General features: G+C 41.5%; 1 protein-coding gene across 1 annotated transcript in view; it reads left to right on the top strand.

The window, feature by feature from the left end:
- Positions 1-1994: 1994 nt before the first annotated feature.
- The window catches only part of CDH4 (cadherin 4), a 455912-nt gene continuing 434217 nt past the window's right edge, over positions 1995-23689 (top strand). The window contains exons 1-2 of the mRNA XM_035548142.2: positions 1995-2282; positions 4260-4371. Coding sequence (XP_035404035.1) covers positions 2229-2282; positions 4260-4371 — 166 coding nt within the window. The 5' untranslated portion in view covers positions 1995-2228. The remainder of the gene's footprint in view (positions 2283-4259; positions 4372-23689) is intronic.

Raw genomic sequence — 23689 nt, 5'->3', positions numbered from 1 at the left:
TGAAGAATTCTATTTTTTTTTCACTACTGCTCTGCCTTTTCTTCACAATCTGTTGTGGTGTCAGACTTATTTTGACAATACTTGTAGAACTTGTCATATTAACAAAGTTATCAAAGAGAGTAAGCACATGCATAGCAACAGCTGTAGTCCAGCAAGAGTCAAAATAACTGGCCATAGGTATGCAGAAAGAAATATTCACACTTTAGTTGCGCAAATCCGAAATATCCCCAGAAGTCTCCAGAGTACTCGTAGTTCTATTTACATAGCAGGAGCAGCTGCCCTTCAGCCTAGTACAATCTCCTCCAAACTTTGGAATTTAGGATAAAAATACAAGGAACAAATTTAGATTATTGTATGTATATATAAGGATTTATTTTTGCTATCATAGTGTCAACTGATTATTTTTGATTTTGTTCGTGTTTCATAAAAAAGGGGTATACACTAAATTCCGTAAAATGATGGGATTTTTTTGATGTTATATAATGTACTCAGAAATTCTTGTTTAAAAACTAAACAAACCCTATAATCCACCAAGACTGTAAATTGGTGGGGTAGGAACAGTCTTTTCATTATACGTGCCTACAGAGCTTACCACAGTTCATCGCTAACATCTCTAGGTGTTAACACAATGCTATTAAATCTACTCAATAGCAAAAGATGCAGTCAGTGGATTTATGTGTCTCATTCCTTCGAAAATGTGTGAATCTAACAGAATAGTTTAATGGCTAGATTTTTCAGCCGCGATGTCTGATTTTGCACGTACATCAGATAGTATGCATCTATTTATGCAAATCGATGTTGGATTTATATGCACAAAATATACATGCCTGAGAACGCTTATTTGCAGAGTTGAGCTGCATTCAGAATGGGAAAAGATCATATTTGGATGCCAGGTTCAGGCTGGATGGGAATAACAGGAGCCGTACTTAGCACTTGAAATTGCTGCTTTCCCTTTCCAGAGTACTGCGCAAACCCAAACTGACTGGAGTGTTGCTTTCTGGGCCTGCTTTGATCTGCCTGTATTTTTACAGCAGGAACCCTCTCGTTTAGTGGAGTTAGCTTTACTCCCTACTGATGTGAACGTGGACCGGGCCTGACACGCCTGTTTCCCTTGAGGTGAAGGACTGGGTCATTTAAACCACCGAGGAGCCAGTTCCTTTTTCTGCCTTTCCCCTTTTCCTGCCCAAAGCTGGACTGAGGCGAGGGCAGCGCCCGAAGGCGGGAGCCCCGCTGTGAGGGGCTGCCCGTGGCTGAAATTTGGCACAGGCCTCTGCAGCGAAGGGGCTGCGTTTCCTCAGGGCAGGCCACTTTTCCTCACATATTTGTGCTTTTTTCTCTCTGAGTACGCTAGCTTTTCTTCTCTTCGTGTATTAGCTTTCCTCACTGACACACTGGTTTCTCCTGTGGATGTGCTTCTCCCCCCATACACAGCCTTCTTCTCACGGAGAAGCTGGGCTTTTCTCACAGAAAGAAAAAGCTGGGCTTTTCTCACAGAATCCACTCATCTTTCCCCTGTGTGATCTGTCCTTACAGATATATGAGTTTTTCACCTGGATGCATTAGGTTTTTCCCCACTGGCTGCCTTTCCCCTGAGTACTTTACTTCTTTCCCCTGAAGACCCTTCTTTTTCCTCAGCGGATACATTTTTTCCTGCTGGTACACTAGTTTATCCCTCACCAAACACATCTTTCCCTCAGATATGCTGTTATTTTGCCTAACTACTCAAGCTTTTCTGTCCGTTTTTTTCCCCGAGCTTCGTTGCCCGCTGTCTCTGTGCGCTCACAGAGCTCCACAAAACGTGGGCAGGTCCAGGTCCAGGATGAGGACTAGGACCAGGACCAGGACCAGGACCAGGACCAGGACGAGGACCTGGACCAGAACTAGAACCAGAACCAGAACCAGAACTTCCACTGCCACAGCCGCCTCCTCACCCCGCCAGGCGGCGGGGCGGTGCCTGCCGCTTTAAGGCGGCGCGTGCCCGCGGGGCCGGGGGGCGGGGCCTGGCGGCGGCGGCAGCGGCGGCGCGCAGCGAGCGCTTCACCTGCAGCCCGGAGCGGGCGCTCAGCGGCGGCGGCGGCGGTAGGAGCGGGGCGCGATCGCGCCGAGCCGAGCGGAGCGGAGCCGAGCCAAGCCGAACCGAACCGAACCGAGCCGCTGTCCCCGGCACCGCGCGGCACGGGGCGGCCAGCCGCACCGCCACAGCCCGGCGGGCGGGCGCCGCCAGGGCGATGGGGACCGGCTCGCGGCTGCTGCTGGTGCTGCTCGTCTGGGGCTCGGCGGCGGTAAGTGGGGCGCCCCGGCGAGGTTTTGGGGTGACCGGCTTTCCCCGCGCCCCCCCCCCGGGCTGCCGCCCCCCGCCTTCAGCATCCGCAGCAACTTCGGGCTCGGGGCCGCCGGGAGGGGAGCGGCGTCTCGGCAGCTTGCCCGGGCTCCCCCTTCCCTTTTATCCATGCGTTCATTTATTGTATATATATATATATATATCTTCTTTGCAATGATTATTTTCAGCGCCATCGTTCGCCCGAAGCCCGTTACCTCCGCGGTGCCGGCGAAACTTGCCCTCCGCGCTGCGCGGCGCCGCCTGAACTTGCGGGGAGCGAGCATCCGCGCTGCCCGCCCCGCGCCGCCGCCGCCAACTTTTATTTTCCTGCGCCCCTCAACGCCCCCAGGGCGCTTGAAGCGTGTGACGGGCTGAAAAGTTTGTTGGTTTTTCTTTTTTTTTTTTTTTTTTTTCCCCTCCCCCTGGTGAGGGGCTGGCTGCAGAGCATCGCCGAGTGCCTGCCCGCGGTGTCACGGTGCGAGCGGGGCCGCTGCTCCGCGCCGTGCCTGGGCTGGCAGCAGGGACAAGAGCCGCCTATTTTCCTGCTTAAATCCCCCAGCGCCAAGTTGGGTCCGCGATGTCCCGAGCCTGAGCCCTGGGGAGGGGCTGGGTGCGCAGGACGGCCCCGATGCGCTCCCGGCTAGCGAGCGCGGTTACAGCAACGGGCTGATCTCCGATCTGGAGCCCGTTATCTTCAGTCAGCCCCTTTGAAATGTTTCCTAATTGCAACATCTTGCCAGCGACGGTCAGTCCTCAGAGCCGCTGCTTTCTTGCACTTCCCATGCAGTAGCTGGCATCCGTCTCCCGGGCGTGATTTTTTAGCAGAGTCCATTGGCTTGCTTTCTGCTTACTAAGCTCGTCCGAAAGGACCCTCCGCTTCTCCTCCCGCCTGGCTCCGTAATGCAGCGATGTCTGTGCCTGAGAGTGTGTCGGCAGCCCGGGGGATGCGGGTGGGTGCCCGGAGTTGCACTTTCTCAGGGAAGTGGCTCTCCTGGTCCTTGGGCTTCATCCTGCACTGCTGGGACCGGAGGAGTCCGGGGCACAGCCGGCATCGCGAAGCGACGCTCTGGCTAGCCCAGCTGACAGCCCAGCACTGCTAGAAATCCCTTGCCACCGGCACTTGCTTGTGCATAAATCACCTGTCATGGATCGCCGGCTGATGTGCTTGCAGGGAGCTGGAAGAGCGGTGTCTGGACCCTCCTTGCTGGGGTGGGTGTCCCCATCCCAAGGAGCCTGGACCGCTGCAGCCGGGCAAGCCTGTCCCCGTGGCAGGGGCTGTCCCCTAGCTGCACGGTACAAAGTCAGAATGGAGCAGCTGAGCGCAGCCCCTGGACCCCGGCAGGTTGTGCGAGGGGCTGCGCTAATTGCTAGGTTTTAATTGGGCTCCCCTCCATCCCTCCCTGCAGCCTGGGCAAGCGTAGAGCCTGGGGGGTCACAGGGCAGCAGCCAGCAGAGGCTTGGGGCCGCTGCAGGGGAAGCGAGGGGGCTTTAGGAGGCTGTGAGCTGCAGAGGCTGCTGCGGGCTGGGGGTGCTTCTCCTCCTCCAGGCCGGGGCCTTGCCCAGTTTCTCAATAGCAAAACTCGGGTGATTTGGGTGTTGCAACATAAGGCCTTTGCGTGGCTCCAGTGTGAGCGCTGCTCGCGTTGATGAATTGCTGCTCTTTGTTTCCTCCCCTCTTCTGACAGTGCCCAGTATCCCAGCCTTCCTACAAACAATGATTTCTATTGTACTTAGGCAACTATTTTCTGGCCCATTTTATTTTTGCAGCTACAGTATGGATCCAGTCCAACAGATAGGCACTTTAGAATAAATGGTTTCTACTTGCACACTGCTTTACTGTTCATATTTGCCCGTGCCTAAACACCTAGTCATTGGGCACAAAGCATTGTACCAAACCGCAAAAGTCATGGTGTGTGCTTTTCTTGCTTTGATTTTGCAGGCACGCGATGGGGATCTTACAGTTAGACCCACATGCAAGCCTGGCTTTTCAGAAGAAGACTACACAGCATTCGTCTCCCAAAGTATCATGGAAGGGCAGAAGCTACTGAAAGGTAAGTGGAATAAAATGCTTAATGGGTGCTGCAATAACTGTGTTTTGGGGAGGTGAAAGGAGACTTAAAGATGCTGGGTTTGATGGTGAAATTGTCTGCAGAATTATGTTTGTAGGAGGATGAAACACTAAGTGGTTTACCTGAGCACAGTTTTGAATACAGATGAATCATTCGAAGTCCACGTGCTGTCTGCTTCAGGTGGATGTTTGCCTATAGTATGCGAGGTCATCGCTTCACTTTTGAGTCTCACACTCCCACCCTGTCTGAAGGGACTTTACATTTGATATTTTAGAAAGTATTTTTATGTATGAAATTCAGAGATCCTTAAATTATCTCTGCTTTGAAATGCATGATAAAGCAGACGTTGTTGTTGGAAATGTGGTAAACAAGCCTACAGACATTCTGTTCACAAATGTGGCATTCATTTTCATTACTGCCCCACTGACAACATGAAAACACAGGCAAAAAGAAACTACCAATTAGCTTTATAGTAATTGCAGGATTATAACCACTTTTGTGATTGTAAACTCTGAGACGTCTTCGTAATCCAAATAACAATAGATTATCCTGTCTATTGATCTGTCTCTCTTTCAAGTTAAAAATAATTAAACTTTGTATTTGCATGATGCAAAAAATCATGGTTTTACTCTGAAGCGAATTTTTGAAGAGCAAAATTCCCCCACTCCATGGCCTGCCTTAAGTTAAATCACTAACCACTAGTGGATGCTACAGCAGTTCTGAAAACGTAGGACACTGCAGGAATTGAGGAGCACAACAGGTTTTGGTACTCTACACAAGGGGTTATAAACCCTTTGCTACTTTCTCTTGAGTACATTTACTCACATGCATATTCCTCTGCCAGAAAGCTGGGATTTCTGTCTTCCTCCAGAGCAAACACCTGCTCTGTTACTTTGATTTTCTAGGGAGAGGGGGAGTTGTATTCTTTCTGGCTTCAGCGGAATCCAGGACTGGATGCTTTTTCTCTACATGAGTTGGCAATCAGTTCTGTTTCTAAGCCCGATTGTCTTTGTTTTGCTGTTTAGGAATTCTCTTGACTGGCCTGGCATCAGTTAGGAGATGTTTGGGAGTTTATTTTTAGTTGGAAAGCTAATCAGCTAGGGACTGGACATAGACAAACCTAAGAATATAACAAAATAGTAACATATTAGACTTAGTACCAATTGTTTACATATTTAGTAGCAATTTTTCCCAAACTTATGAATCATATGGCCTTCCAGGTCAGTTTGTAAACTGAGTATATTTCACACATTTTAGCTTTGAAAATCATTTGATATACAGAGTCCTTCAAAGACTAGAAAATCATGTCATTAATACATGCCTGAAGGAGTATTTTTTTTGTGGTTTAGTGCTCAATATATTGTGCTGCATGTTTATGTAGCTGGGCAATAGGTATGGAGCAGGTCTGTTTAGAGGAGTTAGCTAGCAATGACAGCATAGTGGCTGTCATTTCATTTCAGTTGCAACTGATCATCTTTAAATATGAAATTATATTTAGATAGGCTGTCAAGTTGATTTGAATGAAAGTATATATTTAATGAACGCTAATTTTATCCTTGGGGTCCAGTTGTAGTTTTACATTAGTCATGGCAAACCTGCCATTCATTTAGGGCTGAACTGGCCCTCAAAATATTATGTACGCATGCACCACTTGGAGGACTCATGTCCTGATAACATTGTCACTAGTTACGTGATTTATAAGAATTTTGTCAACTGAAGGAGAAAGAAAAAAGTGCAAATGCTGTGTTTGCTAATAAGTAAGCTATCATCTTTACACCTTCTAATCAGCAGTCAAATACATGCTGCTATTTATCATAGGAAACAAATATATGTAATTAACTTGTACAATAATGGGGGAGAAAATCTGCTGCATAAAAATTCTTCTTCGTGCTTATGTTGTTCTTTATATATACTCTAGCATGTAAAATTGGTAGTTTTCCAGTTTAGGTTTAATTTTACTTCCTAACACTTGATATGTCTGAAGCATAAAATGTTTATCTCTTTCTTCCATCTGGGTGAAGTATTGTACAATAGATCAGACCAAAAATGGGTTCAGATTGCTTACATTAACATGTTTGATAGATTGACATATGTACTGTTTCACACCATCTTACCACGCAAAGCTCTGCTGCCAGCTACCACCATCTTATTCATCAGCATTCAGTAATTCATCTTCAGGCCAAATGGGACTGTTTGCCTGGAGGAAAAAAAAAAGTAGGTAGGGATTCACCTGTCAGTGATTTCATGGGTTTGGGGAAAAAGTGTGTGCATAGTTCAAATTGTTTTCAGGGGATTCCAGCAAACACAAAATCTGTATGCTGTGTAAGCCTCACTTAGTCCTTCGGAAAGAGATATGGGGAGTCCTGGGACAGTTTATACTGCCCAAGGATTTGTTCATCAGAAATTATGTAGGATGTAGCCCTCAGCAAAGCGATCAACCTCAGCCAGCATCAAGAAGTTTAGATGCTACATGGCTCGGGGATAAACTGTGTGGCAATAAAGCAAGCATTTCCCTTCTAAGCTTTATAATATCTAGCTCCTAAATGTATGCAGTGTTATGAATGTATCAAAATAAAAGTGTGTAAAGTATTCTAGGTTTGAATCAAGTTTAAACAGATAATGACTGCTTATAATTGACTTATTCCAATGGAAATAGCTTAGCCTTAATTTGACAACAAGAGCTTTTACAGAGTCATTGTTTATTATAAGTATGCCATAAGCTATTAACTGCTACTTTGTGGTTCATCTTATTTGCCTGAGTCAGCTCTCTAACATCCTCGAAACATACAGATTCTAGCAGGAGCTATTTGTTACATAGTAATTAACTTGTTTATGATAAATGGATGGAAGAAATGTCATGGCATTTTGTTTTATGTATAAATGAAAAGCATTTGCATTCTAAAAATTTCATGTTAATTAGACTTAAAATAGTTTTCCCCAATAGGGCCACAAATGCCACATACTACACATCACTGCCAAACATTGTAGCCTGATGATGGGGTATTAGCTAAGACAATTTGTGAAGTCTGTACGTTCCTCTGAAATGCCATCTCCCAATAAAAGTTAGTGGGGTATAATCAGTAGATTTTTGTCATTGTTTTTGTTTGAAGGATAATAAACTTAGAGTAATCACTGATGCATGATAATGTTTAAAAGGTTGGTTGACTGCTTTCTTCCTTAGCCTTAGGAAAAATCTCAAAGCTGCTGTATGACAGAGGACAATTACAGTGTGGGTATCTTTTTCTCTTTGTTAATTATTAATGTTACCTTAAAGTGGTGAGAACATTGGTCCCGGGGAGGAAGGGGAGGAGCAAAGACATGCAGTACTGCACTGAAGACAGTTCAGGACTGACTCAGGGGATCTGATCCCTGAGTTGATGCTCAGGTGAGTGGGAACAGTGACCAGGTGGTCTCATAGGGAAAGAAAAATAAGGAGCAGGATTCTGAAACTGCTATGCAGCATGATCTAAGGGGAATGATACCCTTAGTACAGGATTAATGCCCTTTCCTAAGATTTTTAAATATTATAATTCAAAAAATAACATTTTTAAAACTAGAATTTCAAGTTTTATTGACATTGGTGAGACCATGGCAACTAACAGTGGGTGTAATGACATCACAGAGTTAACTGCATTATTTTTACAGCCTAGTACCGTCACAGTTATCCCCGGTCACCTTCCAGAAATACGGCTAAACAACATTACTAGCATGCGTGTCATAGCTTTCCCTACAGCCAAGAAGACAACGTAAGCAGTTGAGACATACGGCCCCTTTTTTGTTTTTCTTTGCATCTCTTCATCTGCAGTGATTCATGTTTCTGTTGCCCATCCTAAATAGTGCCTATACAGAACAACTTTGCTTGTGTAGGCAGCTACGTTTGGGTAAAAGCGCGTGGAAGCACAGTTTATTTTCATACAGGAAGATGAATAAACTGTGCCAGCATGTGCTGCTTTAAGCAAGTGTGTGAAACCAAAGGTAGCCAAACTTCAGGCAAATGTGTAAAAATATAATTGTTCCTACACAAGGGTTTTCAGTGACATACCACTTGGTTAAAAACAAATAAATATATACATTTTACTGAAATACATGTTTTTTCATATGAATTCAGCATGGAAGCCTTTTGTTCTCCCCACGGAGGCTTCAAAACCTCCACTTTGTTCAACCCTCATCACCTCCAACAGTAAAGCTTAGGAAGGCTGTGAATGCTGTTTAGGAAGTATAGAACAGCTAGACGCAACATCCCAGTCTTCATTTGATGGTCTAAAAGCAAACCTTCAATTAAAAAAAGGGGGGTGTGGGAACAGTGGTGGAACCTGAACAAACCTTTGCAAGCTGTGTTTGAGGCTGGTTGCTAGTGATTCATTTAGCAGTAGCTGCAGGGATATGTGCTGTACCTCCATTTGGAGGTAAATGTGCTGCATTGTTGTGGTTAAGATGATACTGGAAACAGAGTGTGTCCTGTGGAGTACATTGGTGAAATGTACCAACAGCTCTACTTGAACATAATCGTGCAGCCACGAAATACTACTGCATACGTGAAGTCTGGGCCATGCAGAAAGAATGATATAGGTAGGTATCTTAGGAGGAATGCTGATACTTCAGCAAAATGCCCTGAAGGAAGGCACATATCCCTGTGGTAACAAATGCAAACCTAGCAAGTGCCCAAAGATTCACCGGGGGTATCGACAGGGAGTGTGCATCTGCAGTACTGCATGGCTCCAACACGTGAATTGGCTAATGAGGACATTTGCCCTTTTATATGCGTGGTTTCCCACTTTTCTTGGATGTAGAATCCAAAAAATAGATAGGTGCCTGACTGTGGTTAATTTGGTAGGAGCTTGGCTCCTAAAGGCCTTTGGAGCATGGCTGGGAGGATGCCCCATGCCAGTGGCCACGGTGTCCTGCTGGTAAGCAGGTGCTCTGTTGTGCCTCTGTTTTCAGAGTGCCCTTCGGTGTTGTGTGGACATTTTTACGGAGCATGAGCTGTGAGGGCTGTTGGGGTTTGTGCTGGTGTTTGGGAGGGCTTGGAACACTGTGAGGAGTCACTCAGTCCGTGCTGCAGTGCAGAGGTTTGGCTGCGGCCTGCTGCCGTATCCAGTGCCTTCTGTGAGCTGCTCCGAGTTTAAAAGGGAGGCTTTTCCATTCATGCTTTCTTTATTTTCTGGTCTGTGATTCTGCATGAAAAGTAGTTACTGAAGTTATCATACACATAATTAGCTTCACAGTTTCATAATAAAATCTGAAAGCAGGCGTAAGTCCACTGGGAACCCGGGCCTCTTTCCCTAACCTTTCTTCATTCCCTTCTTGGAGGAAAAAGGCAGAGAGACACCAGCTTTCTGCGCTAAGCTCGTATGTGCTTGAGTGAAGCTGCTTCTCAGAAACCCTTCTCCCATTCCACAGGACAACTTCTTTTTAAAGCAGTTTCTCTTGATGGGCATATAGCAAACCAAAATCACAACTTCAATCGTGAGTTTCAGGGGAGACCCCGGAAAGAGCTGCTGTGGACTGGGGAGCTGCTGATGCATATTCATTTGTAACGTTATTCTTCAGATCTAACTTCTGATGCAAAAATATGATGTTTAAGTTGACATTTTTATCTAAATAAAATGCCAGTTAATGAGACCAGAGTAGTCAATAACACTCTGTAGAGTTAATCCCCTTACGCTGTTTAATAACTGTATATATTGCTTTCTAGTTCAGAGCTTTGAACCAGATTCCTCAAACCCAAGTAAAATTACATTTTTCTGCATTCTGGGAAGGCGACTGATTTTTATCTGAATAAATCTGCTTCTCCAAAAACAGACTCAGGGTTTCTTTTTCCTTTTTTTTTCTTTTTTTTTTCTTTTCTTTTTTTTTTTTTTTGGTGGGTGGGGGGAAGTTTGTCTGAAGGATTGAGCTGCTTCAAATTAGGCACTCTGAACAAACAGATATTAAGGAAGAAAATGAAACAACAATTTCTAATGAATAATTTATTTTTTTTTATGCTTAGGCTGTTAGGAAATAAGCCATGCCTGGAATGGTATAAATTTGTTGTTTATTTTGAAATCTGTATTGTTTTGAAGTCCAAACCAATAGGGTGAGGTCTCTTAAGGTTAAAAAATGTTAATTTCAAAGTCACTTCTGTGTTCAGAAGCTGACTGCTGCTGACAGAGCTTGTGAGCTCTGATCTCACTGAGCAGATGCTGAAAGCATTCTGGAAATTCTGTTTTTTGCATGTGGTAAATGCAAATTATTTATTCTAGCAATGAAATATTTTCTTGCTTAATTTTCATTGACCTAATGCCAGTTCTCATAGCCTAATTTCATTGATATTTATGTGCAAGCCTCCTTCTGCCTTAATTTTCTCTCTGAAAATGAGCATAATATTTTTCTAGAGGTAGCTTATTTCATTGCAAACTAAAGATTGTGAAGTACTTAGTTCTACAGCAGCTTGGGCCATGTGCATAGCCCACAGAATATTGTAGTAATTTAGATAGTACTTAAGTGTCTCATTTAACGGGTGGGAAGAGATTTAAAGTACAGAGGATAGGATTTCATTAGAAATTTACTTTTTAATATTTTTTCCTATCATAGAATGAATTTGAATAATAAGGGGAAAGAAGGATGTTTCTCTTCAATTTGAGGCTATAGGTATATGCAGAATAGTGCAATTCCTTTTTTTCTTTTTTTAAATATTTTTTTACATAAATGGTAATAGTAAGAACAAACGTCAGAAAACAATTATTGAAAAAGACCAGTATTTGCATTTTGGAACTGTAGTTTGAAATGGTTTGACAAGTAAACTAAGAGCCTTTACCAGTGACCAGAGACTTTCACCAAGCGCCTGCAACAGGAATTTATGCTGGCTTGATGGACTCAAACTGTACCCGGTTTTAGTGTATGTAAACCTTTTATGCACGAGCTGAAGGATTTGAAGACCATTCTGTTTCACATTCAATTTTCCTTTTTGTGATTAAGTGACCCCCCAGACTTCGCTTTTTCGGGTAAAGATCAGAAGTGTCATGGGCCACCTGTGCCACTAGATGTTTTTCTTATGGATGAGATTACAGTGAGATTTGGTTTTGATATTTTGTTTAAATATTTATTTATTAGTATTTCTGCAAGGAGAGGCTGAGTGAGCTGGGATTGTTTAGCATGGAGAAGAGAAGTCTTGGAAAGATTTCATATAATCTCATGTTTCATATAATTTCATATATATACCTCGTGGCATGATGTAAGGACGACAGAGCTGGGTTCTTCTCGGTGGTACACAGAGAAAGGGCAGAAGGAAATAGGGGCAAACTGAAAATCAGGAATTTCCATTTAAACAGGAGAAGAAACTTTCGGTTCGAGGGTCATCAAATACTGGAACAGGTTAATTGGAGAGGTTGTGGAGTCTCCAAGCTTGGAGATGCGCAAAACCCAGCTGGACAGAGTCCTGCAACCTGTTCCAGCTGACCCTCTGCTGAGCAGGATGTGGGACCAAACGCTCTCCAGAGATGCTTCCAGCCTCAACGTGCCTTGGTTCCATCAAACACTTCACAGGTGAGTATATGAAAAGTTAGAGTGGTGAACTGAGCTTTTCTGCAAATATAGATCAAATAGCTTTAAAGAAAAACATTGCAACAGTCTGCAAAAAATAATTCTTACAGGGAAATGGTGTTTCTGTAACTTCTTGGAAGCCTAACTTCTAAAGAGAGAATAATTGAAACACCAGGGACCACTATTCTGCGATTTGCTTCCATTAATGTCCAGACTTAACTCAGGCATAGTTTGTCTCCTGGCATAAGGAAATGTTACACTTAAATTCAAAAAGCTCTTGATTTCCTCTTTATTTTTAGTAGAATAAAAGGAGAACATATGGAGTTTCTGTTTTCCCAAAATATTTGTCATTAGTACTGGCTGCTTCGCTTCTTTCAGCAGAATCTTTCCCAAGTGAGTTTTCCTGCAACGTAAAAAATAGTTGGGTTGAACAAGATTTCTTTTTGCCACAGGCTTTGTGATTTATCTTGCTTATATTCATTGTCCCTAATTTATTTATTAATTTTGAATTGTAATTGCACAGAGGGAGAGAGAAGGAGCAAATGTCCTGGCATATGGGCTGTACTGTCATTGGAAATGGAGACTTTCAGCCACTCTTGCTGCCCTGTGCCTTATGACCCCAGGCTCCAGATTCTCTGTTTGCCAGCCTGTTTAGATTCCTGCTTTCTGCTCCCTTCCAGTACAAAATTTTAATTATTTTTACTTTGCCCTCACTACTTCCCTGCCACCGTTCCTCACCAGTTGCCAGCATTTTGTAATAGAGAGCCAGTGGCAGTAATTCAGCACTCTGCTAGTTACGCTGCTGCTCAGAGAGTCACATATACTACAGCCTATTAGCATTAACATAGTAATAGCAGCCAGTATGTGGAACGCACAGTGGGAATGTTGGAAGCTTCTCCAAGGACCCTGAAGATATGTATGGGCCACCCATGAAGCAGAAAAAAAATGCCCTTTCTGCTTTGAAATGAGCCAATCTGTGCGTTTCCTTGATACCCGGAAGCACTGCAATCATTAAGGCTATTACTATGCCTATTATAAATCACAATTTCGTAGCAGTTCATAGATTAGTCACAAAAATTACTTTTAGTCTAATATTTTGTTATACTGAGTTTTTCTAGTAGCAATTTCAATCCTTATTAAACAAAATTGTCTTTAAAATAATAATGAATATAGCAATTATCCAAAGATAAATTGTCAAGATTACAAAAATTGTTCCAGAGAAAGCTGTGTATCAGCTCCTTCTGTCAGTTCATGTCTAGAGAATCATAAAAGGCAGGTCAGTGAAATAAACATTTTTTTACTCACCATTTAGCAGGAGAAATATGTTGGAATTCTTGGTATATGAAGTTAAAACATCAACAAATGAGCTTGTGAGGTTCTTAGAAAATAAAGAAATGGATGCACCTCAGTAAGTGCAAATTAGGACTAATTTAAAGCATAAAATTTAATAACCTCTTTGTTCCCAGTATGATCAAAGCAGTTGTTAATAGATGACCCTGTATAAATTAGCCCTGAGTGGCTGAGAACTACCTGCCGTGCAGTTTTGTCTGGCCACAGAGCTTCCTCAGAAAGTCTCCCTGATTTCACTGAGCTCATGAGGAAGTCTCGTGAAGCACGCTGCTGCCTCAAGGCATGGGCAGCTCCTTTGTAATCGGGTGGTCCTCAGCATGGCCTTGAAGGTCTGCTCCTAGGGACCCCAGCCACTACACTGTATTGCTTCCCTCTCTTTCCTTCACGTTTAGACTGAAAGTCTCTTAATACGATTTAAACCCATTGTGATTTGTCATATTCATCATAGAACAGTTGTTGGGTTTTCTCGTTTTTTTGTGTGTGTGTGTGTGTGTGTGTGGCTGTTGTTTTTTTTTTCAACACACTTAAAAATGTTTTCTTCTCAGCTTCTGTAGGCTGACCCATTTACTTGTTCCATTTCATGTGTCATGCCTGGGCTCCCTCCTCTGTGCCCTCATATCCCTCATCTTTGCTGCTAGCACGATGCTCCGCATTGATCCGACTGTGCCAGCCAAGCCTTGCAGTGCTGACCAGACAGGGACAATTACTTCACCTGTTTTGCAGGCAATATTCCAGCTGATTTATCTTATATGAGGATTTTTTTTTAACAGTATGGCACTGTTGACTCATGTTCAGCTTGTGATCCAGTATAACCTCCCACATCATTTTTTGAAGAACTGCTGCCTACCCAGTTATTTTCTATGTGCACAGTTGATTAATCCTCCTGAATTGGGTTACCTTGCTGCTCTTCCATTGAATTGCATCTTTTTTTTTTCTTTTTTTTTTTTAATCAGTCTGATCTCTGACTTTAGGATTGTTTTCAATTCTATTCTTGACCTCCAACAGAGCTGCAGTTACACCCTGTTTTCATATCACTCATGGATGCAACAAACGTATGCTGCATTCCTTTATCTGTTATGTTAGTAAAAGCAGTGAGCAAAAACAGTTCCAAACAGACTGTTGCAGAGCCCATGTGATATAGCCTTCTGCTTTGGCCATGAACCATTGAAACTTATGTTCTGGGTATAGTTATTGAACTTACTAAAATTACAATAGTGGTTTGTAACCTAAGCCTTTTATGTCTTGAAGTCGTTTGTTTGCAATCTGTAGGAACACAGCTAAATCTAAACGACTCAGTTTGTCAGTAATTCTCCTAGCGTTTGTAACACGAGAGTTACAAAAACTGGGATCTTCGAATTTCCTACGTCTAGAAACATTCCAGATTAAAAGCCTAGGATAGATTCATGCAAGTTAAATACCATGCTGTTGCTGTGGGAGGGGAAGGAGTGCTTCAGTTCTCATTCCAGTATTGGACACACTCCATTTAGAGTTTGTTTTCGTAAATGCCATGACCCAGAGGTCTGGCTGTGGCTACAGGACATGTCCCCCAAGCGGGCCTCCCCGGGGGCTCCCACGAGGTCTGCTCAGAAAAGGACATTTTGGTTGAAGGAGATGTTACTAATCCCAATGTGAGTTGAAATAACGAGATTAAATTAAGGCCAGAGGAGTAAATGGGAGTGTTATTCCTATACGAAGAGTGTGGATTCTTAGGGTATCATCTGTTCTTAGTGTACCGAGGGTTGGGGGTTTGCAGTGTCCCATTTCCAATCCTGTGATTTGTCTCATCTTGTGATGAGATGAGGGCAAGGTGTTTGCTTTACACAGAACTAGTTAGATACTGCACTGTTTCTATCGTAACTGCATTATTCATTAAGCTTGTTAGAAGGCCCAGCCCACACTTAAATATTATACCGTTTAGTATCTTTAATTTTGTCTGCTTTTTTTTTGCTCATACTTCTGCTTTTGTGTGGTACTTTTTTTTTTTTTTTTTTTTTTTTTTAATAACTGGAAAGAGCTGGATGCGTGCATATCTGCACAAACTCCCTCTGCTGCTAAGATCCGCTTCTGAAGCATCTCACTTCAGGGGGAAGGAAAAAGAACAGGGCTAGTGAATTTCAAGATGGAAAATTATTTATCTAGTATTTCCCCCCAGTGAAAGTGCTTCCTTGGGGAATCAGAAAAAGTCATCATTTCAGGTCCTGCATGCCTTGCTGCTTGTCTTTCAGGAGGCTAATTATTAGTGGCTGGTTGCATAGCTTACTTGAAAACAGAAGGTTTACAAAATTACACATGAAAGGCAACTGTTTTGCTCAGCTCCAGCAGCTTTTTTTTTGTGTGTGTGTGTGCCTGAATTATTGAGGTGCATTATTCTTTCATTTCTTTCTCTTTTTATGAAGACTTTTTCACTTGATTCTATGCCCCCTTTTTTTTCCTTTTCGATCTTCTGTAGAAAATAAAGAAGTGTGGGTAAGTGGCATTAAAAAATGTCTTTTTGATGTTGGTTTTATTTTTCTTTTCTGGGGAGAGAAGGAACAGGTTGGGGATGAAGAAAGCTATGTGTACAGTTCTTTGGACAAAGGAGAAACCATAGGTCATGGTAAGAGTTCATGTGATGCAATCTTCTTCAAGGATGACAACCGTTGAAAATATTTGGATTGCGCCCAAGGATTTCCTGATACCATGTTCGAACTACAACATGAAACCATCATCAGGAGAAGTTTAGTGATCTCCGGATCACTAAAACTCTACACATATGTTCAAATAACTGAATAGTAGATTGATTATCTCTGTGTAAGGTTTACTGAGAGAGATTTTTGTTGTTTGCCTGGAGTCTGAAACATAAGAGAAATTGGAAGTTAAAGGACTGGTTGCTGTACCCGATAATAAGCAAGCTGTTCCAGTCATACAGCGTGGTTTTACCACGCTGATTAGAAACCATGAAGAAGGATTGTATGGGGCAGTTAGATATGTTGGGTTTTGTTGCAGACATAAAAGAGAGGTTTAACCCTGAACAGATCACTGGATACCCATTGCCTGAGTATGTGCAGGAGTGTCTGTGAGTGGGGAATTAACTGCAGTGTTATATTAAAGCCTGATGTAGACAATGCATTTTACTAGAATAATTTTTCTTTGCATTTTCAATAAAACAAAGTTTTATTTTCCCTTTCTACTGTGAAATGAGACATAATGTTGGTTGTATCCTGTTAAAAAGCAGCAGAATTGAGCAGTAGTGGCACAGCTGGTTTTACCTTTATAAGAACATAGCGAGTTTCATTGCCTTGGGAGACATGATGACGAAGCAAAGTTCTGTTAATTCAGCAGTAGCATCCTTTTGGCAAAGCAATTGTAAGAGGGGGAATTAAACATCTGTGGAGTGGGGTAACATCTTAATTAAAAATATATATATTAAAAAAAAAAAAAAGGTTGTGGGGTGTGACATGGAGAGAAGACGTGTGCAATGTAGAGTGCCAGGAGACCTGGGTGCTCCACAAACCTGCTGGGCGATGGTTCCTGTTGTGCCTGGACAACTCAAGAAATAGAGGGTGTTACCAAGATGTAAAGAGAAGACAAGATTGCTGCCACAGTTTATTAACCATTGAGGTGATTTTTCAACTTTTTGTCTGCATTGGGTGTCCCTTGTGACCAGTTTCTGATGGCAATATGTGTCTACACCTCCAAATGTGTAGGGAATCCACACACCAAGAACCTACTGTTCTAGGGGGAGCTGTCCTAAAAAATAAATGCATAAAATAAAACTAAAGGTTACATACCCAAATCAGTAATTCATGCTCAAAAAACATTAGTATGTGATCAATGTAATTTAAGTACATCCCTCGCTAGTAAATAGCTTAGGAAGTATAAAATAAAATAATTTTAAAGTTGCAGAAACCTTTGAAGAATACTTTTAAATAGAACTCACTGGAAGCAGGAGATTTAATACTTACCTGTTCGGAGGTGAGTACTGAAAAACATATGGCGGATTGAAGCTACATTTCTTGAATGTAGACACATTTTAGTTTAAGCTCCTTAGTTTAAACAATTAGCTTTTGAAACATTTTTTTAAGTTCTTGTGTAATACTTCAGCCAAGCTGGGTTTTTTTTGTTTTTTTTTTTTGTTTTTTTTACGAGCCTAATCTGAAGCGTTTCTAAGTCTCAGCTGGCTTTGGAGTGGGTCATTGTGCTGCAGAAATAGTGTGAAGAGCAACTGCATGTCATTTTTCACATGGCCCTGCCTGAAGGATCTGTTCACTTTCGGTCTTAAAACATAATACATCTGTTACCCATCGAAGGATCTCATGTACCAGAACAATTCTCACTTGCCTTCTGTTCTTTCCCCATCATGGTCACCTGTGATTCTCCTGAGGAAATAAATCTGATATGTGTGCATTTCTGAGGCTCTCTCAGTCTCGAATAAAGAGTTTTTTTGGTTTTATTTTGGAGCTCTCTTTGATAGCTGAGTAGATAAGCAACAGAAACTGCTTTGAGTTCACTGAGACATTATGTAGTAGTTATGAGTTTATTTAGAAATCGGAGCAAACCAAACTTTGACCCAGTTGGCTTGCTTCCTGACAAGCAATACCCCCTGTTTTTTCCAGTCATGTGTTTTTTCCTAATTCCAATGGCAATCACTTCTTTGGCACTTACAGTAAGGAGAAAAAAATAAAATGAAGTAATACATGGCATTTATTTTGGCCTTAGTCGTGACTGATAAATAGGGACAATATCTGTACTGGTAGCTTTTCGTGGTATATAATCAGATCAAATGAACAAAGTTTTCATTCTTTTGCTTGTTTGTTTGTTTGTTTTGCCATTGTTATATTTATGTAGGTCCAAAGAGGAAAAATATGTTCGTGTATATTGCATAAATTCAGATCTATACATCAGTATGTCTTGTGAATTTTAATTTAGCCACAGTTCTTTTTACACTAAAAAACAAACAAACAAAAAAAGGCTTATTGCCTCTCCCTGAGCTTTACAAAACTTTTTCCTTCCTGAATCTCGGTCTGTTGAAGACTCATAATACTGCCAAGTCTACATTGTTCTTTTAATTAAAAGACAAAAAAAGAAGTGAAACTTCCAGTGGATGTAAATCCTTATAATCCTGAAATGATGTAAATCAGTGCAACTCCTGAAGTCATTGGAACTATTCTGACTTACATCTACCGAAAATCTGGCACATAATATTCCTGCTGGTCTTTTCTTTTACCCAATAGTTGCTCTACGCCGAGTTGGCACTACAAACAAAGCTTTCTCTTACTAAGTGATAGAGGGTGGCATGGCTTCCAGCACTGCTGATTCAGCACAGCAGAGGCCATTTTCCTCATTTCTTTGTGAGCTAGATTAAATTACTCTGCAGGCTGGACTGGAGCCACAGACCATGGTTTTTATAACATGGTATCCCAACCCATGGCATCTGAGTGGTCTGGCTGTGCGCAAAGCTCTTCTGCTTCACAGCAAAGCATTTTTCGATTCATCTGTGTCTTTACAAGGCTAATGCCAGCAGTGTTGAAAATATTTTGATTTTCTGGTTGATACAAAATAAAATAAGGTTCCATTAATTGAATGAAGGGATATCATGAGGATCAGGTTAGTATAAAAACTCCACTGTATTTGTTTGTCATGGCAACGTTTCTTTAGATTTGCCTTACAGAACTACAGGATAATAAATAAAGACTGTAGTTTTTTAATGAATATAACACAGTGAGTTATCCTGTCTGAGTTTGGGGGATTGTGCCATGAGAGCTGTTTGAGTGGTTTGCCAAAATTTTGAGACCTGGAAATCCTCTTTTTTGTGTGTGTGTGTGTCTCTCTGTATAGGGACATTTTTTGTCTATTCTGAATGGGGTTGGAATTGAACCAAGGGGGTGAGGCAGTGGGATGCACTTTGTGGGGTGCATCTTTTTCACATCCTTGAGGGCTGAGATGTGGTACGTCTCTGACTGCAGCATGTGGATAGAGAAAAAAGAGTGTTTTCTGCTCAATGACGAATGCTGGCTTCGTGTATTCAAAAAGTATACATATTCTGCTGTGCTCTCCAGTTGAGCTTCATGACTGCAGCTCATAGCAAAATTGGTCTGGCTTTCTTTAGTGGAGCATGGATGTTGCTTTGAGTTACCCTCACTCCTTCAATGTTCACGATCAATCCAAAAAGGATTCTGTTCTGGTGAATGGAGAAAGCAACACTGTTAATGAGGGGATAAAAGGTCAAACAGATCGAAAAGTAAAAGCCAGCCTGCTTCCAATGTAAAGAACAGTTTAAGTCGATGCTGTCTAATCCAGATGTTCAAATGAAACTGAGACCAGGCTTAAAGAATTTTCACAATAGGTTTAGAAGTTTTACTCCATCTCTTCTCCCAAGCCTGAGTATCTAATCACATTGTTGGCTGACTTTACAAGCATGCAGTATATCCATAAGACAGGTACCCCATACATGTGGTTATCTTTGAGTTGCCTTACTGCTTTTCAGTGTTATCTATGTCATTTAAACAAACACAACCCTCCTGGTTTTAACACAAAGATGGATGTCTTTTTACAATTAAAAAGTATTATCCAGTCAGAATATTTTTCATTACAATAATTCCCTAAGTGTGGTACAGAAATAAGGTTCATGTTGCCGGTTTCAATTCCAAAACAAAAATGGACAGATCAGGAAAGTTGTTTCAGTTATTTCTATTTTCTGAGACCTAGTTCCAGTCTCACAATATCAGGTAGTGTAGCTGAGCAAAGGGTTTATCTATTGATTTCTGAGTGTATTGTGCTGTTAATCTAAAACTTCTTTCCCCAGTGGAATTTCTATTCAGAAGGCTCTAGCCAAGTTCAAGAAAGTTATTTGATTGTGGAAGTTTGAAAGAATAATAATAAAAGAAGGATTGATGCAGTTGGATTTTCATGAGCTTAGTCCTCTAGTAAAATATAAAGGCTCCTGCCTCCTGCACGTATCCTTGACAGTTTAGTTCATTATTTAGGAGCAAAGCATAGTACAGAGATCACTGAAGTTTTACTGTATGAGAATTTCCAATTACGAAACATTTTTAGAGGAAAGTTTCAAGCTTTGGTGATGTAACAAATTATAAAAAAAAAAAAAAAGGTTAGTGCCTTGTTTCTTAATAATTAGACCATTTCTGCTAACTTTTAAACTATTAAAATACAATGCTACAATGTCTTAATATAATTTCCTAATAAGAGAAATGTGGTAAGGAAATTGTACCGTATATAAAGAGGGGCCTTGCCTCTTTTACATCTGACGTTTTTTAAGTACTTAAGGAAACCAAATGTTTTACAGGAGCAACAGCAGGAGAGTAGATGGTGTTTGATGGGAATTTTAGTCAATAAAATTTTTCTTTTTTAAGAACTGAATACAGGAATAAACAGGCTTTTTGCCTTTGAGCGGACTGGTATTTCTTTGTGTATTGTGCAGGTGCTTAAAAAAAGGGGAAAAAAAAGAAATAGATGAGATGTAATTGGTAGCAAAATGAGGCATTTTTGTGTTTTGGGGTTACAATCCTGCCTTGCTGAAGTTGGTTGTCTGGTCTCATAATAGGATTATCCTGTTTCATTGGGACATTGTCAAATTAAATTAAGGAAAGGGGACTTGTGTCTGAAAGAGCTTCTTTGGGAACGTTCCCTGCTCTAGAGTACAAGAGTTTGTTAGAGATGACAATTATTACTTTTTCAGCTTTGGAAGTGTACTTGTCTGCTGCTCTTTATGCAAAAAATGCAGCTCTTTGGAGGTGTCCGATTAACCTGAGGCGCTATCTTGTGGCATACCCAGGTGGGAAGCTGGATGTTAAGAGCGTGCATAAAGAACTACTTGCATATGTGTTAATGTTGCATTAATTATATAGTTGGTTTTTGTTGGTAGCATTTACAGTTTCTTCAGCCCTCACGGTGAGTAACCCAGCAGAATTTATTCCTGAATAGTTCAATTTGCTTAAATGGGCTGATTTTCTTAAATAGGTAGAAATTACATTTTATTTTATGCTTCAGACTTACTTTAGATGAAAGCCCAAAGCCAGGTTGGACTTGCTTTTCTTTTCGAACTCCTATTTCAGTGCTAGATGAATTGGACACAGAGGATTTGGCCCGGTCAACTGTTAAGAGTAACTGAATTTACTGGAGCTAGGGTAAAAAACCTCTCACGTTTAAAACTGTGCTAAAAATCCAAGTTTTTGAACCAGATAGAAAACAGTGATTATTTTTTTTTAATCCCCCATGTAGAAATAAGTGCTCTAGAATATCTGAAACATCCACCAGTATCATTTAACTGCTGAGAATTGGGTAACTGTGTAAAATTATATTGACCTGAGGGGATTGAAATATAGAAGTAGCCATACACTTAACTGTGCAGGAATCAAACTGTTTTACTGATAGCATTTTATTGATTCATCTTCTCTCGGTGTTACAAGTAGCCTGAAGCTTTGCAAAATGACCTGGTGATGTTTTTGTATCGTGGACATTGCAATATTGCAGCTCTTCATAGGTATTGAAATTTTATATATGGACTGAGAGCTCTCATAATTATTGAGGTATGTAATGACTGAGACTGCAGATGGGTCTTCCAGAGGTTTCATTTCCAGCTAGATAGCTGGCAATTCCTCTCTTCTGTTTAAGGATCTGCTGTCCTGCCCTTTCTCTGCAGCTATTGAAGTTTCTCCCTGTGGAAAGCTGAACGGTAGCTTGGACTTAATGAAGATGCATAAATGATTGAAATTGCCTTAACAAGGCAGCACTTCATATACAGTAGCAATGAAAACGTTTCTTGCTTTTTGCAAGGGATACTTTGTCGTTTTCAGAAAGGAACCGTGGTTTCCAGCAGTATTATAAGAATAATAATAACAAAAAAAATCCTTCTTATGACAAAGCTTAAAGAAAATGAATGGCTTAAGAAACCACAATGGCAGATTGTGAATTTAACCTGCATGTGTTAACTAATTAAATTCTTTTGAAAGAGCTAATTTCATGTATTTTATTTAATGAAGGCTTACTTAAAATTTTAATGATGTGGGTCTTTTCTCTTCAGTCGAATGCCGTATTGACTCATGACATATTTTTACACAGGCTTCATTCTGCCATGAACAACAGTAGTTGATAATGTGAGCGCTTGATAAATTATCATTAAATTAGCATATTGTTGCAGATTTCTGTTAGGGTAGTTCAGTGTGATGTGAATTGATCGCATTATACTTGCTGTTTTTTAAAGGTACAGCACTGCTATTGATTACACTTTATCTCAAGTGTTTCATCAGCCTGCTGGCAGGCTTGTTCCCCACACAATTTTAGAAAGTACAAGCCTTTGTGCATTTCTTTGCTGCAAATTTCCTGCGCGTGCATGTCCTTTTCCACTGTAAATGCTCTGAAAGAGGCTGAGCTGCTCCGTATTTGTGTTGCACCCTCGTGCACAGCAGCTCTGCCCCGTCCTGGGGCTTTGGGTGCTGCTGCAGGGTGCTGCCAGGAGGCTCTCCCGGTCCCCGGTCCTCGTGGGCTGATCTGCGAGGCTTCCTGATGCCGAGGGCAAAATCAGTTCTGCGAAGGTTTTCTTCATGTGCACGTGGAACTGGGGGTTCACCAGAGCAGTTGGTGTAATTGTCTGTAGCTGTGATGTGTGGCACAAATGATATCGGAAAAGCGAGAGCTTACATCTTGGATAGTCAATGCTTTCAGATGTTTTTCCCCATTAACTTGAATAGTGGATTTCTTCTGTAAATCTTGGAAGATGCAGACCTATTTCAATACTAAATGTATTGGAAAAGGATTGCTGTCAAGGTTTGTCCATCTAATTAAATTCCCTTATTAGCACTGGGAAGCAGTCTTCCAAAGATGACATTAGATGAATAATCTCCCTAGCTTCTGTAGGTTAAAATTGTATGGCTTTTAATCAAATACAAAACTAAAATTATATGGCCTTTAATCAAAAGCAGAAACTAAAAGTCCAACAACAAAACACAGAAGTGTTGCTCTAATCACCCGTTTTGTGTGATCTGTGGTAATTCAATATTGCTTAAATACAAATTGGTATTTCAGCTGTCTGTGAAATGTTTTCAGACTTCAGTTACCACAAGTGCTCGATGCTGTGAGGGCTCTGTCGCCTTATGCTTCGGGCTGATGGCATGCCGGTGCTCACGTCTTTTGCACACTAATAAAGTTTGTCATGATTCATTTTGACATGCTTAGCCACACGTACAAAACTTTTTGTCATAAAGTCCTACGATCCACTGGGTTTGTTCGCAGTCCATCTTGGTGATTACTGTCCCTTCAGTCCTTACTGGAGAAGGAAGTAACAGGAGTTTGACAGAAAACCAAAATATTTGAATTTGAGTAAGAGCCCTGATGTTGTTTTTGAACAGGTGGGGGACTTACCACGGGAGGAAGCTACGAAGTGAAATCAAATACACTTTGACCCTTGAGCTTTGCAAATCAGGTTTGAGTGACT

This window comes from Cygnus atratus, chromosome 16 (assembly GCF_013377495.2).
Source record: "Cygnus atratus isolate AKBS03 ecotype Queensland, Australia chromosome 16, CAtr_DNAZoo_HiC_assembly, whole genome shotgun sequence".
Lineage (NCBI taxonomy): Eukaryota > Metazoa > Chordata > Aves > Anseriformes > Anatidae > Cygnus > Cygnus atratus.
The sequence above is the reverse complement of the archived record's forward strand: the minus strand, read 5'-3'. Positions and strand labels throughout refer to the sequence as shown.